The 12,989-nt window shown below is 36.2% G+C and overlaps 1 protein-coding gene across 1 annotated transcript in view; it reads right to left on the bottom strand.

Moving 5' to 3' along the window:
• GBE1 (1,4-alpha-glucan branching enzyme 1) overlaps positions 1–12,989 on the bottom strand; it is a 138,026-nt gene that overhangs the window by 31,937 nt on the left and 93,100 nt on the right. The window contains exon 12 of the mRNA XM_036399098.2: positions 10,815–10,986. Within this exon, the coding sequence (XP_036254991.1) occupies positions 10,815–10,986 (172 nt within the window). The remainder of the gene's footprint in view (positions 1–10,814; positions 10,987–12,989) is intronic.

Below are 12,989 nucleotides of genomic sequence, written 5' to 3' on the forward strand. Positions count from 1 at the left end.
AAGATAAGTTTTAGTAATTTCTACAAGCCTCTTCCTGTATTTCAGCTTCCAGAGGCAAGCAATTAATTTAGTTCTGTATTCTTATGTGCAGTGTACAAACCAAATAGCCTTCCATGTAGGAAATAAACTAAAAACACAGTCTCTTTCTGGTCTACAAATATAAAAGCAACTAGCAAATACAAAAAGGAACTTGTACAATTTTTCTGAAAACTTCAATTATGTCTAGGCTGAACTCCACAAAATGAAAACTATTTTAAATGAAGACATGACACTCTCTGCTTCATATTTAATTAGGACACACCTTTCCAACCCTAAGTAGGAAAGCAGGATATTAATAAATAGTTTACTGTACTTCTACGGCTGTAACAAGCTTAGTGCAATATTAATTTTTCTGTTTTTTCTTTTTCTCTCACCAAACAGAACAATAAATTTCACATACTAATGAAATTTGCACAATTAATGCAAGTTTTTTTTACATCTATTGAAATTTATATGTCATTACTCTGCAATTCTTATCTGCCTGTGGGCTTTGAATAGCCATACAATCATTATGGTTGTCTGCAAAGTCCACCACTAAACTACATCTCCAAGAGCCACATCTAATAAACACCTTCAGGGATGGTGACTCCACCACTTCCCTGGGCAGCCTGCTCCTGTGTCTGACCACCCTTCCAGTAAAGAAATTTTTTAATACTCAATCCAAATTTTCAGTGGTGTAACTTGACAGCATTTCTTCTTATCCTATCACTTGTTACCTGGCAGAAGAGACCTGGCTACAACCTCCTCTCAGGTGGTTATAGGGAGTGGTAAGTTCACCTCTGAGCCTCCTTCTCTCCAGGCTAAACAAAATGCACTGAAAAATGTAGAGTTTTAAAGAATTAACTATTCACATATTCAAGAAGAAATACATAAAAGCTGTTTAAGTACAGCTAAATAGTACACAAGGATAAAAAAAAGCATAGAAACACAAGTGAAGACTTATGGAAAATAGAATACACATTCACATAGTACTTTGGTATCTATCAATAACTACTACTTGGACTATGTTAGCTTAGATAAAAGAAAAATGTAAGTTATTAAAGTCCATCCATGTTCAGACTTCTGCACTTTTCCTTTCAAGCAAAATTATGCACAACTCATGACTTGCTAAAATGGTGGCAGCCACTAGGAACTACAATAAATAACCAGTCATGAAAATAAACAAACAAGAACAGCTCAGCCTGAGCTAAGTTTTTTGTTTGTTTTTAGGAGTTCAAGGTAAATCATGCAACAGTATGCTGCCAATCCAACAGTGCATGTTAATACTGGTTAATGTTTTCCATCAGATATATTTTTTTCCCCATATAATATTTTGAAACAAGACCATACATTTCTCCATTATGAAGATAAAGGTTGTGAGCTTAAGCTACAAAAGAGCAGACTTATAATACAACCACCTAGATGATCCACGCTTTCCTGCAGTATTTTGTATTAACAGTTAGCTGGATTAAAAAAAATATATATGAGAGGCTTGAGGGAACTATTTCATAGTCTAGAGATTGACTCTTAAATCAAGAGTGAGTGGATTACTAGATTGCTTTTAAATAATCTCTCTAGAAATGCCACTTGAGAAGATACTCTATGAAAATACCTTGCTTGCAGGACTTGCTCTGAATTTCACAAAAAGATCTCAATACTTAACCCAGCTGAGTAAAAGTTCTAAGCTTCTGACTGTAAAAAGACTGCACCAGTACTTTTGGCGTGGAAAATAATCTTGTTCTCCTTAAGACATTAGTCACTTCTCCTGTTCTCCTGCCCTGCACTTTTATGTAGCACATTAAGACAAAAGTAGTGGTTTATATTCAACAAGGCATTCCAACTCAAAAGGTATCCGTACTGTTTGGAAAAGAAAAAAAATCTAACAAAACCCCCAAAAAATCCCCCGCCAACAAAATTCATTTTCTTTTCAGCCAGAAGTAGTTTTATTGTGTTGATAAACTCCTTTTCTAATTTACTCCACTATAAATTCCACTAGTATTTAGATCAGACAGTAGTAAGATGTTTTTTGCTGTGTGGGTGGTGAGAGAATGGAGAAGTTGACCAGAGAAGTTGTGGATGCCCCATCCTTGGAATTGTCCAAGGCCAGATTGGATGGGGCTCTGAGCAACCTGGTCTAGTGGAAAGTGTCCTAACCCACAGCAGGATTGTTGGGATTGATGACATTTAAGATGATCTTTTGGTTGTTTCCCTTCCAACCTACAACATTCTACAATTCTATGGAATTTCAAATTGAAGATCTCAAGAGACACCCAAGAAAGAAAAAGGTCAACGTTTATAAAAGATGTTCTCATGCTTTGCTCTGCAGACTTTACCATTTCTCAGAAAAAGCAGAAAATACCTCCTCTCTTCAAAGTCCATGCAAATTTAACTACAATGTTGTTCAAATTCTTATTCTAGCAAATTCCTCTGTGTTAGACTGATGGCCTCAAAAAATTAGGACAATGAGAAGATTCTAAGCTAATAACATCTTGTGAAAATAAGCTCTTGAACAAATAAAGACGTCTTTTTTTTATTCCAATGTCATCACAAAGTGTTATCTCAGCTTAAGCTACATTGATTTGGGGAATTAATGACACTACTGAGATGAAATCATCTCAAATTACCTCAACTGCATGCATTAAAATCCAAATTGGAATCTATGCCTAAGGATCTAATACGACAGACTTTTCCAAATACAAAATGTGCCCTGCACAGTCATGTCTCAAGCCAACAACTCCTTACTGAGTAACACATGGGGTTTAATTCTATTTGGCTCTGCATTGCCCAGAGAAACCAGTCTGAGAAAGAGCAATGTGCCACCAAAGGTAGGCTTGAGATTAACAGAGCCCTCTGCGTGCTCCTACACCAGCTCACTGCAGCCTGATTTTACTAAATTACTTGATTTGGATCACCTTTCTCTACCTCTTTAAAAGCCAACCCAGGCAGTTTCATCAGGAAGAAATTTTTTGCTCTTTGGTAGATGGATTTGGAGAGAATAGTTTTTCTCTCAGCCCTTTCCAGACTAGTGAGTACAGACAGACTGCCAAAAGTAGAAGTAAAACACAGCTGGGTGTGGTAAGAGGCTGCTGCTGCTTCTTTTCAGCATTGGGGGTTTCAGAAATAAGTAACTTAAAACAAGTACTGACAAATGATCATCATCAAAACTGCATGTAACACAGTGAGCAGCAGGGAGAAAAGACAAAGCTTTGACATCCACATCCTATTTACCCCTGCTTGAATGGGTATGCCTATCCTTATTTCCTGCTCCTAGAACACAAAATTCTTGCACAGATTTGGTTTTTTAACAGGCACACCACTTCTGTAGACAGCTGGCATTCAGGAAATGAATGACCTCCTGCAGTAAGCATTTCATTAGTGACACTGACAAACTCAAAAATCAACTTTACTCATCTGTTCTGTGACATGGCAGAGGCCAAGTTCTGCATGAAAACTGTATCTTATTACATGAACTTATTGTAGAAAGTACAACAGAGAGACCCCCCCCCCAAAAAAAAAGTTTACTCTCTCTCAAAACGTAAATTATAATGGAGACCCGAACACTGGACTTCATTTTCATCCATAGATAAACTTATTATTTACATGAAAATCTGAAAATACTTTTAATTTTCTTTAAGTTTTGCATTGTGTTATTCAACCAGGGACACAGAGCACTAGAAGAAGAAGTCTGAGCAAAATAATCTCAAAAAGGCATTTTACCTACCTTACAATATGAAGGCTCTTCTGAAGCACTAATGATTAACAAATTGTTCATAGACTGAACCAAGCTTTATGAAATTCTTAAAGTCACTGCAATATGTAACAGTTTAAAGCACTTCAAGTGTATATAAACAGAAGATATTCAAAGCCTTTTGTTTGAATCCAAGTTAACTACAGCAAAGGAAGTGTACGATGGCCATGCTTCATTGCTTAGACAATGAATCAATGCAAACTAAAGTTTACACACGTGTAGACAGAAAAATTTGCATATGTGCATACAAAAATTTTTCTATATATTACAAAATTTCAAGAACTTAGCATAGTTCCATACTATCTGGCAAAAATATTCTGTCTTTTACTCAAATATTAATTTTGGACTATGTCTGATGTTTAATCAAAACAGATTCTTATGTACAAAACTGTGTGTTTATATGCACAACTTCTCAGAAATTTAAGATATGTTTTTAGGACAGAACTTTTACAATGGTGCTTACATCCTGAATTAAGAAAGCAACAAAATCTAAAAGTGAGGTAAATCTGTTGATTTAAAACTTATTTGAACTTAGAGTGAAGAGAATCAAAACAAAATATACTTTAGTCTTTGGATTTATCTTTAATTATTCTTTTCCATAAAAGACACCCAAGTAAAACTAATCAATGCCATGTGTAAAGAGCTTAATTATAATTTATTGCAAAGAAATTCTGAATTTTATAGCTGTGGAGAGAAAAATAACAAACAACTATGACAGGAGAGAATAACAGCCATGTCCTGTAAAGTCAGAAATCCAGGTGTGCAAAAAAGTTTTTCAAAATTATATTAGCTTGTCATAATTTCTGTAATAAATTACATTTTTCAATAACTGGAAAGAGAAATTCCTCTAAAAACTATGCTGAACACTATAGTACATAGTACAGTTATATAGTGTAGAGTTATATAAAATTATAATATATAGAGGCCTATTTCTGTCTTCCTCAAAACAACAAATAAAACAACAATAAAGGAAAAATGGAGGCTGTCATACAAACAGAAATAGAGCTCTTAAAGACTAAAGATTTATTTTACGACTTTGTTTATTATTCTTTAGCAAGCCCTCACATTACATCAGGTACTATATTTGCAGACAAGTCTGCATGCACTCACACATTGATAGTGGAGATGTCACAAGTCTCAACTGTGAGCTTTGCAAATCATACAATATGCAAGGCAACAGGTGGAGCCCTAGAAGCAAAGTTTGAGACACTAGCAGAAGTTTCAACAACAGTATCCCATGGCTAAATGATGCTACTAAGCATAATTATAAAGAAAATAATAAATTTAAAGAATAGCAGTCCCATCCTCAAAAAAAAACACCAACAAAAAAACCCCAAAACACCCAACACCTTGTAACTGATGCAGAATGTCAGAATGCCTTGATATACCACAAATCTCCACTGGCAATGCAGTCACAGCCAATACCCAGCAGATGTGGGTACAAACTAAGGAAACATCAGCATTACTCTGAGAAAAAAAACAAAGTGCCACACGTGCCAGCTACCTTGATTAAGGCTATTCCCTTGACAATCCTGGAAAATCCCACCTGGATTTCACTCCATGAACACAGCTGCAGCAACTGCTGGTTCTCCAGCACTTCTGAGGATGCTGCTGACTGTGAAGGTTTCTGTTTCAAGGTTTCTGCCTTGAGAGGTCACAGTATGGACAGGGATGCACCACCACATATAGATTGCTGCCTCTAACAATGTTATTTATGTATTTAAATAACATACACACATGTATATTGCTTTATTCGCTATACTTGCAAGGAGGATGTACAGTCAGCCCACAGAACAAATTCCTAATATTGGGACATAATTTGTAAAGAGAGGTGGGATAAGACAGGTCTGTGTGTGTGATTTAGTTTTGAATTATGAGACAATCTCTCTCTTTAATTGTTTTTCTCCCAGCCACTCTCATGTGTTTTGAGGAAGTGTAGAAATGAAGCTTGCTTCAATCAACTCTAAATGAATAAATATTAACAGTTTGCACCTCTAGACCTTGCAGAAGAGACTGTCAAAGTGATTTATGAAGCCTAATATATAAATTTGGATTCTTCCCACTGCCACTGCCCAACCCAAGTTGTGAGTGGGGTTGCATATGGGGTACAATGCTACAAAGTTGTAGGTGGTCTATCACTAAGTCTCTGAGAAACTGTAGGTGAGATTTCAGATTACACCCTTGCTTTCTACTTTAAAGTGAACATAATTGTTTTCTGTCAGGCTGCCACGGAATTAAAGCACCTGCTGGAACTGGCAGCACATTTGTCACCTATCCTAGGCAAGCATATTAAGAAGGATGACGTCAAACTACCTCTCCTAGCGCTGCAGTCTGTACCAAGTGAGCACTTCAAGGTTGTTTATCCAGAGGAGCTGACTCAAGTGAGCAAATTTGAAGAGCATATGCTCTCCCAAGGCCACTCTCTAGGTGATGGTCAAAAAAGTCACCCTGTAACCAGAGCACAGATGTAAGATGCATAAGAAGGTGAACAGAGGAAACTATCAAAATGCAACATGTGCCAAAGAGAACCAAACTCGCTTAGGTTTAAGCTAAATATCCTGTTCTTGATGCAATTTTTTTTCATCTAGAATAGGCAGCAATAAAAATAGTAGTTCAGATTCTGTTTAAAGTATCATTCCTATTTATATTGTCAGTTATGCTGCACCATTTTTATTTCAGGTTTCTAATGAATATTATTAAAGAAAATGGTACACCTTTCTCACACTGATATTGGTGCCACTGATAAAGTTTTTGTACCATTCCTTTTCTTGTTTGTCAATATTTTTTCAAGAGCCTGCTGTTATGAAATTCCTTAGTTTAAAGGTAAGTTTCTGAAAAAACATCTAAGTTTCTCTCTCTAAAATACTCCAAGGAATAGATAATGCATGTCAGTTTACTAAAGAAGGTAGATAGAAACTGCTGTGTAAATTAACTAACAAGTGGGAAAGAGGAAACCTAACAGACAAATTAGAGAGTAGTGAAACAGGTGAATGTCAACCCAATTTTCAGTCAATATTCATGATAGCAAAAAAATGTTCTAGTTATTTCAAATAACTTCCTAACTATATACATATATATAGATTCAAAAATTGTTTTTCAGGGAGTGAAACTTGGTCTCTGGAGGCTTAATTAAGAGTTGTTTTACTACGGGAGAGTCATGAAAAATAGTGCTAGAGGTTCATGTAGCAACTAATCTCCATTTAAAGCAATGGATTAGAGCTTAAGCCAATTTCAAATTAAAAAAAAAAAAAGAACCAAGGAAATGACTGTTAGCAAGATGAAAAGCAGGACCCTATAGGGGCATAAACCAGTTAGCATTTGTTCTATGAAGGATCTCAAGGACCCAAAATGCTATTTAAGGCCCCTTGGGTATGTATATTCTGGGCAACAAAAGAACTACCCTCCCTTGTCTAAATCTAGCACACAGATGTATCTTGCAAGATAAGGAGAGACCATGAAAACAAGTCCACTGAAGAACTGGCATCGCTTTTTTACATGTCCTGCAGGCTTTCCCTAAGGGCAAGACAGATGCAATGAACAAGGAAAATACAAAAGGAACATTTAAAGAAAAGCATTTACTGTTGTCTACAGCTTGTCTTCAGGAGCAGAATGGAAAATGAAGCAAAAAGAAAATTCAAAGATGTAGAGACAGCAGTTTTGTAGCGGTAAGTTCAAATATTATTTTAAAGAAATTTATGTGAGTCTTTATTTGCACTGAAGTTAAACCTTGCTGGGTAACAACGGAGGTTGCTTTATTTTCAGGCTGAGATCAGAAGATTCCTGTAATACTCTAGAACTCTTATAGCAACTTCTATTAGTCCTTGTTTAGTGCTTGAGGAAATATGCTCAATCTCAAGCACTTTTGTTATTTTGTAGGGGACTAAAACTGACAATTAAGAATTTTAGTCTGATAGAAGTTTTTTATTTTGGATTTGCTTTCAAATCCTGATATTAGGGAGGGCAGAGATCTACGGCCCTAAATATTTTTGCATATATTTTTCTGGTTTTAAGTTAATTAGATGTGTATGGTACTTCAATATCACTGTAACTACAAACAAAAGCACTTGAGTAGGGGGAGAGAGCTTTTTCTTATTATTTACAATTAAAAAGACGACTTTCACTATTTAATATACACACATTGTAACTGCTTGAACCCATAAGTGTCATTAAAGTTCAGATATGTGCATGTGCATTGTCTATGTCAAGGTCTTCATTGGAAATTAGTAAAGAAAGAAACCCCTTAAGAAGCACACGTACTCCCAACTAAAGCATTGTGCAGAAGAACTTGATATTCTGATGACTTCCTAAAACTCTGTGTCAACTTCTGACTTGTAACTGGTCCATCTCAGTATTAAAATCTGTCTAAAACAGGAGCTCAGTTGTACAAACTACAGCGAAGTTGGCACTGTTGCTCTCTACCTGCTCTGAAAAAAAAGAAAATTTAGACACAGCAAAAGTTCCAAAACAATTGCTACTTTTTTACTATTACTATGAAACAAACTGGCCTTCCAGAGAATGCATTCACTGCCACAAGACATTTATCATTGTTATTCTCAGCCAAGCATATGGAGTTTCTCCTTTCCTAGGTTAAGTCTTCCATTGCAGATGCAGGCATGAAGCCTGAGAGATCACCTGGAAAGCTGCACATAAAACCAGAACACAGACTAGAGGAAAGAATGCTCCCAAAGGTTTTTGTTACAAGGGAACCAATTTACTGAAAGGACAGAAATTTCCTATTCACGTTTAACTTTGCATACAACACTCATTGCCAATAGAGGGATATAAGCAAGTGGGAAGAGAAATAAAAGTCTCCAGTGAAAATTAAACATCCAGAAACATGAAAACTAAGTATTACGACTTTCAGGATTTTGGCAGTGGTTTCTTAGAGATACATGTAAGAAGGACAGAGAACCATCCAGTGTGAAAAGTGAGAAAGATGAGAGAAAGCCACAATCAGTGTTTGGTGCACAAACTTCTGTCAGCAGGAATCTGCTTGCGCGTATAGAGCCCAAATGATGCTCCAACATGTGGGTAATTAAATATTATTCCAGATCTTCAAAGAGAAATTCCAGGATATGATATTTGAGAATACAGATTTCCACTCCTGACACAAGAGGTTTCTTTTTCCTTAAGGTGAGCATAGCATTCAGAAAATAGGGTGTTTCTTCGCTGGGTTTTCGGAGACAGGAAGTACAGATTCTTAATGGAAGGATCTAGAGAAGCACAGAGGCACGTGGAATGCCTTCTCCAGGCACTGTGAAAGAAGATTTCCACTCCCTCCCTCACCCTACAGGAGGCTTCTCCTTCTTACCTTTGGCATTCACATAAACCTGCAAGTTAAAGAACTCATTTGTCGCTGTATTTGCTTAATTAGATAGCATGTTGCAACATGCATTTTAAGGCTACACGACTGCCAGCATTCTGAATTTATATGTTTTTTCCTCCAACAGTTATTACAATCTTTCCACCTTTTTATATATAGCAAACTATAATGTAGTTACTGAACCACTTGCAGTACTCAGAGATACCCAATATTAATTGCTCAATCAGCCAGCATTGACACACTGGATTTAACATGCCACATTGCATTACTGATTATATTTCTAATCTTACTAAGTCAATCTGGGCCAAAGACACCTGCAGTTTAGCTGCAGTATTTAGTAAACACCTGCTTCCTTAACTATTACAGTATCACTAGTTTGAATGGAAGCACACACCTCATACCTTGAACACTTTGGTGCCTGATTGCACACTTCATAAATATTTATTTCATTAACTCTCTTTTTTTCTTCTCAAGAGTGAAGCAAACAACCTGTATTTTCTTGGAAATAAGAGTTTTACTAGTATTGCATATGGTGAATTAGTTCGTTCTGCACCGAAATTGCTTCAATTCTTTTTAAGAAAATCAGCACAGTATTTTCTGAGTTTACTCCTAATACAAAGAAAAAGAATATGTACCGGTATAGGTAAACTTAAATCCAGTGTCACCATTGTCTTATGTTCTCCAGGTTTTCAATCAGAAAATATGATGTTAAATACACCATTACGGAAGAAGGGCAGTATATATCCAACAGTCCCTTTCAACTTTATATAACAAAATATTTAACCACACAAGTAGAAAACAGTACTAAGCTAAAATGTCTATAATTTTTAAGTGTTACATTATCAGAAAACTGAGATGGTGATTTTGTAACAGGCTTTCAGCACTTTTGTTCCCCATAAGACTATCACAAATGACATATAGAACTTGTCAGACCACATTACAAAATTTTTTACTGTCAAGTAAAAACTATTTTGCAAAGAAGTTAAACAACTGAATGTGGCAAAGAACAGGCAACATAAATAGCTTTGGAATTTTCCATAAAGCTAAGAATATTCAACTTTTAAGATGACTTCATAAAACTAACTTGCTGATTAAATTAGACTAACACTTGAACTTTCTTGTAGCAACTGTGCTTAGGAAGTAACTAAACAGTTTTATTTTACAGTTGATGGACCAGAAGAAAGTACCACTAACTCTTTCAATTTCTGTGCTTTGATAGCAGCATGTATGTCCTGTGTCTGTGATTTGTCCTTGCCTACCTCATTAAGCACTAAGAAGCAATGAAATAGGTCAACTGCTTCCAGGCTACTTCCTGACAATTAATAACTGAAATAAGCACAGAGCTATCGTTAGTAAATTCATTGTTACCCTGCAAAATTTAAGAGAGTAAAAGAATAGAGATGAAATACGACTCAGCTGCATGAGCCACAGCTCACCACCTGATAAACTTGCAAAACAACAATTAAAATACTAGTCTGAGTTGTAGAAGTTATTTCTCATACACTTAGAAACCATCTTGATTTTATTTTCTTGTCTTACCATACATCTTGCAGACAGAAAAACAACGCATATTACCTTTTGTAATAAATCTATAAAAGCATTTATGCTCCAAATTTCAGCACTGTGATAAATAGTGTGGATAGAAGACGATGTCAGATCATTTTATTTCCCCGCCACGCATTCTGTAGATGAGAAAATGAGAGACTTTTTCCTGAGATTACTTACCCATGAAGTTCAGATAGCTCTCTCCTCCGAGTGCATGAGTAATGAGACGAATCATTTTATGAAGCTGGATCCCACGATCAATAACTGGCGTCAGAGGCATGAGCACGCTCATGTTTGTGTACATCTCGGCATCCATCAGGCGAAAGGCCAGGGTCTTATCACCAACCAGTGCCTAGAACAGTTCAGAAAGACACTGAAGAAAACCCTTGAGTGTAATAGAAGTGTTTCTAAGTTTGGGTTTTTTTAAAACGAGGGGTTTATATTGTAGGGGGAGATCTTGCAAGATCACTGCATGATCCAGTCCCTGTTCCTGAAGGAAACCACCAATGATCATCAAGTCATGGTGATGCTATATTCTGATGACTGCATCTGTGCACTGTGTGATGTGCCATATCAATCTGGTCTGCTGCCAAAACCTGAGGCAGGGATGTCCACGAGCTGAGCCTGGATTGGATGTCAGTCCCAGTTGTCTGTTTTCCCCTTGCAACCCTGCCCATTGTTACTGGGGCTCCTGGGCTGATTCAGTGTATAATGGTAACAGACTAGCAGCTAACCCCTGGTCCTACATTTCACCTAATGGGATCATAGTACTTTCAAGAACTTTTTCACCTACAGATATCAAATGTGAAATATCAGCATCAACTCAGTAAGTCACAGCTGACCAACCATTTGGGAATTTTTATAGAAAACACAGAAAATAGGAAAGCAAACACTTAAAGTAAAAGTTCCTGAAATGTAAAATAATAAATGGGCATAAAAAAACCCTCTGATTCAGATCTGCAGAGTGAGTATGTAACATTCACTTATATGCAATCAAGAACATGATTGGTTTTCTGTGATTTCACACAAAAGAAAAAACTGAATTACTAACTTGCTAGTGCTCACTTCTACTAGAGAAAGCCACAAAATGCTGTTCAATGTATTAGCAGGCAGATAGTGGAAAACATTTTGGAGCATTTATATTTAAAGAGCTGACTTTTGTCCAATTAGACCAATTCTTGTTTCATGCTCTTGAATGAAAACTTACTAAATTCCAGAGATACAGAAGAATTGTAAACAGGTCTAGCTGAAAAGCATCATCATCGTTTCATTTCCCAGCTGACATTATAACAGCATATATAGATTACTCCCTTAAGTAAAAAAATACTCTATTTAAAGGAAAAAAAAAATTCCTATGTGACAATGACAAGACTGAAGACTGCAATGAACAACTATTTTCTGGATTCAGAATGTGGCATTTGTTAGTGCCATTTAATATCTCCTAATCTTTCCATTGGAAGAGCAGCTAAGTGTTTCCCTATTCATGTTTTCTGTGGCAGCTGTGATTTTATAAATGGATATATTTCCCCCTTCAATGATGTCTTTGCTGCCCCAAAGAATCTTATTCTGTTTAGTTTTTTTTTTTCTTGTGAAAATCAATCTTCACCTGCTATTCCTTTCCACAGCTTTTTTTTTTCCAATTATGCTGCATATCCTTTAAAATACAGGACCAAACCTGTCTCCAACACTGAAGATGCACACAAACCAGGAAAGACTGTAGAGGCATGCTGATTGTGCTCTTTGCTCTATTCTGCTCAGTAATTCCAGGACTGCATCTGCTTTTTTGACAGCTATTAGATTTGGAGTTGCTGTTTTCACACTCTTCTTATAACCACAAGGCCTACTATTCTGACTGGCAACAGTCAGCTCATAGCCCATTACAGTACATTAGAAATCAGGATTGTACCCTCACATGGATCACTTCAGGCATCTTCAGGGTGAATTTTACCCACACTTTTTGTTTCTTTAGCCTACTTTTCACAAATCCGCCTGATGCACATCTGTAATCATTGTTTTCTTTTAATTAAAAACAAAGAGATTTTTTTTTCCCCTAAATATGACATTCTAAACAGAAAATGCAAAGTGATATGGAAAACAACTCAATTGCTAAAAGTCACCATGAAATAAAAGAACAGCAACAGTAATGTTCTATGCTGTGCTTTAGGGTGAAAAATCAACTTTGCTGAAAGCAGCTTATCACAGAATAATATATATTTTCAAGTAATTTCTGAAATTCTTTATCAGGATCATGCATTAAATGAACACTGTAACAGACTCTGAGATTAGAGTGTAAGTTGGCACACAAAATGAATTGTAAACTCAGAATGCTCTTTTTAAAATATACAACTTGTTTTG

This window comes from Molothrus ater, chromosome 2 (genome assembly GCF_012460135.2).
Source record: "Molothrus ater isolate BHLD 08-10-18 breed brown headed cowbird chromosome 2, BPBGC_Mater_1.1, whole genome shotgun sequence".
Taxonomy (NCBI): Eukaryota; Metazoa; Chordata; class Aves; order Passeriformes; family Icteridae; genus Molothrus; species Molothrus ater.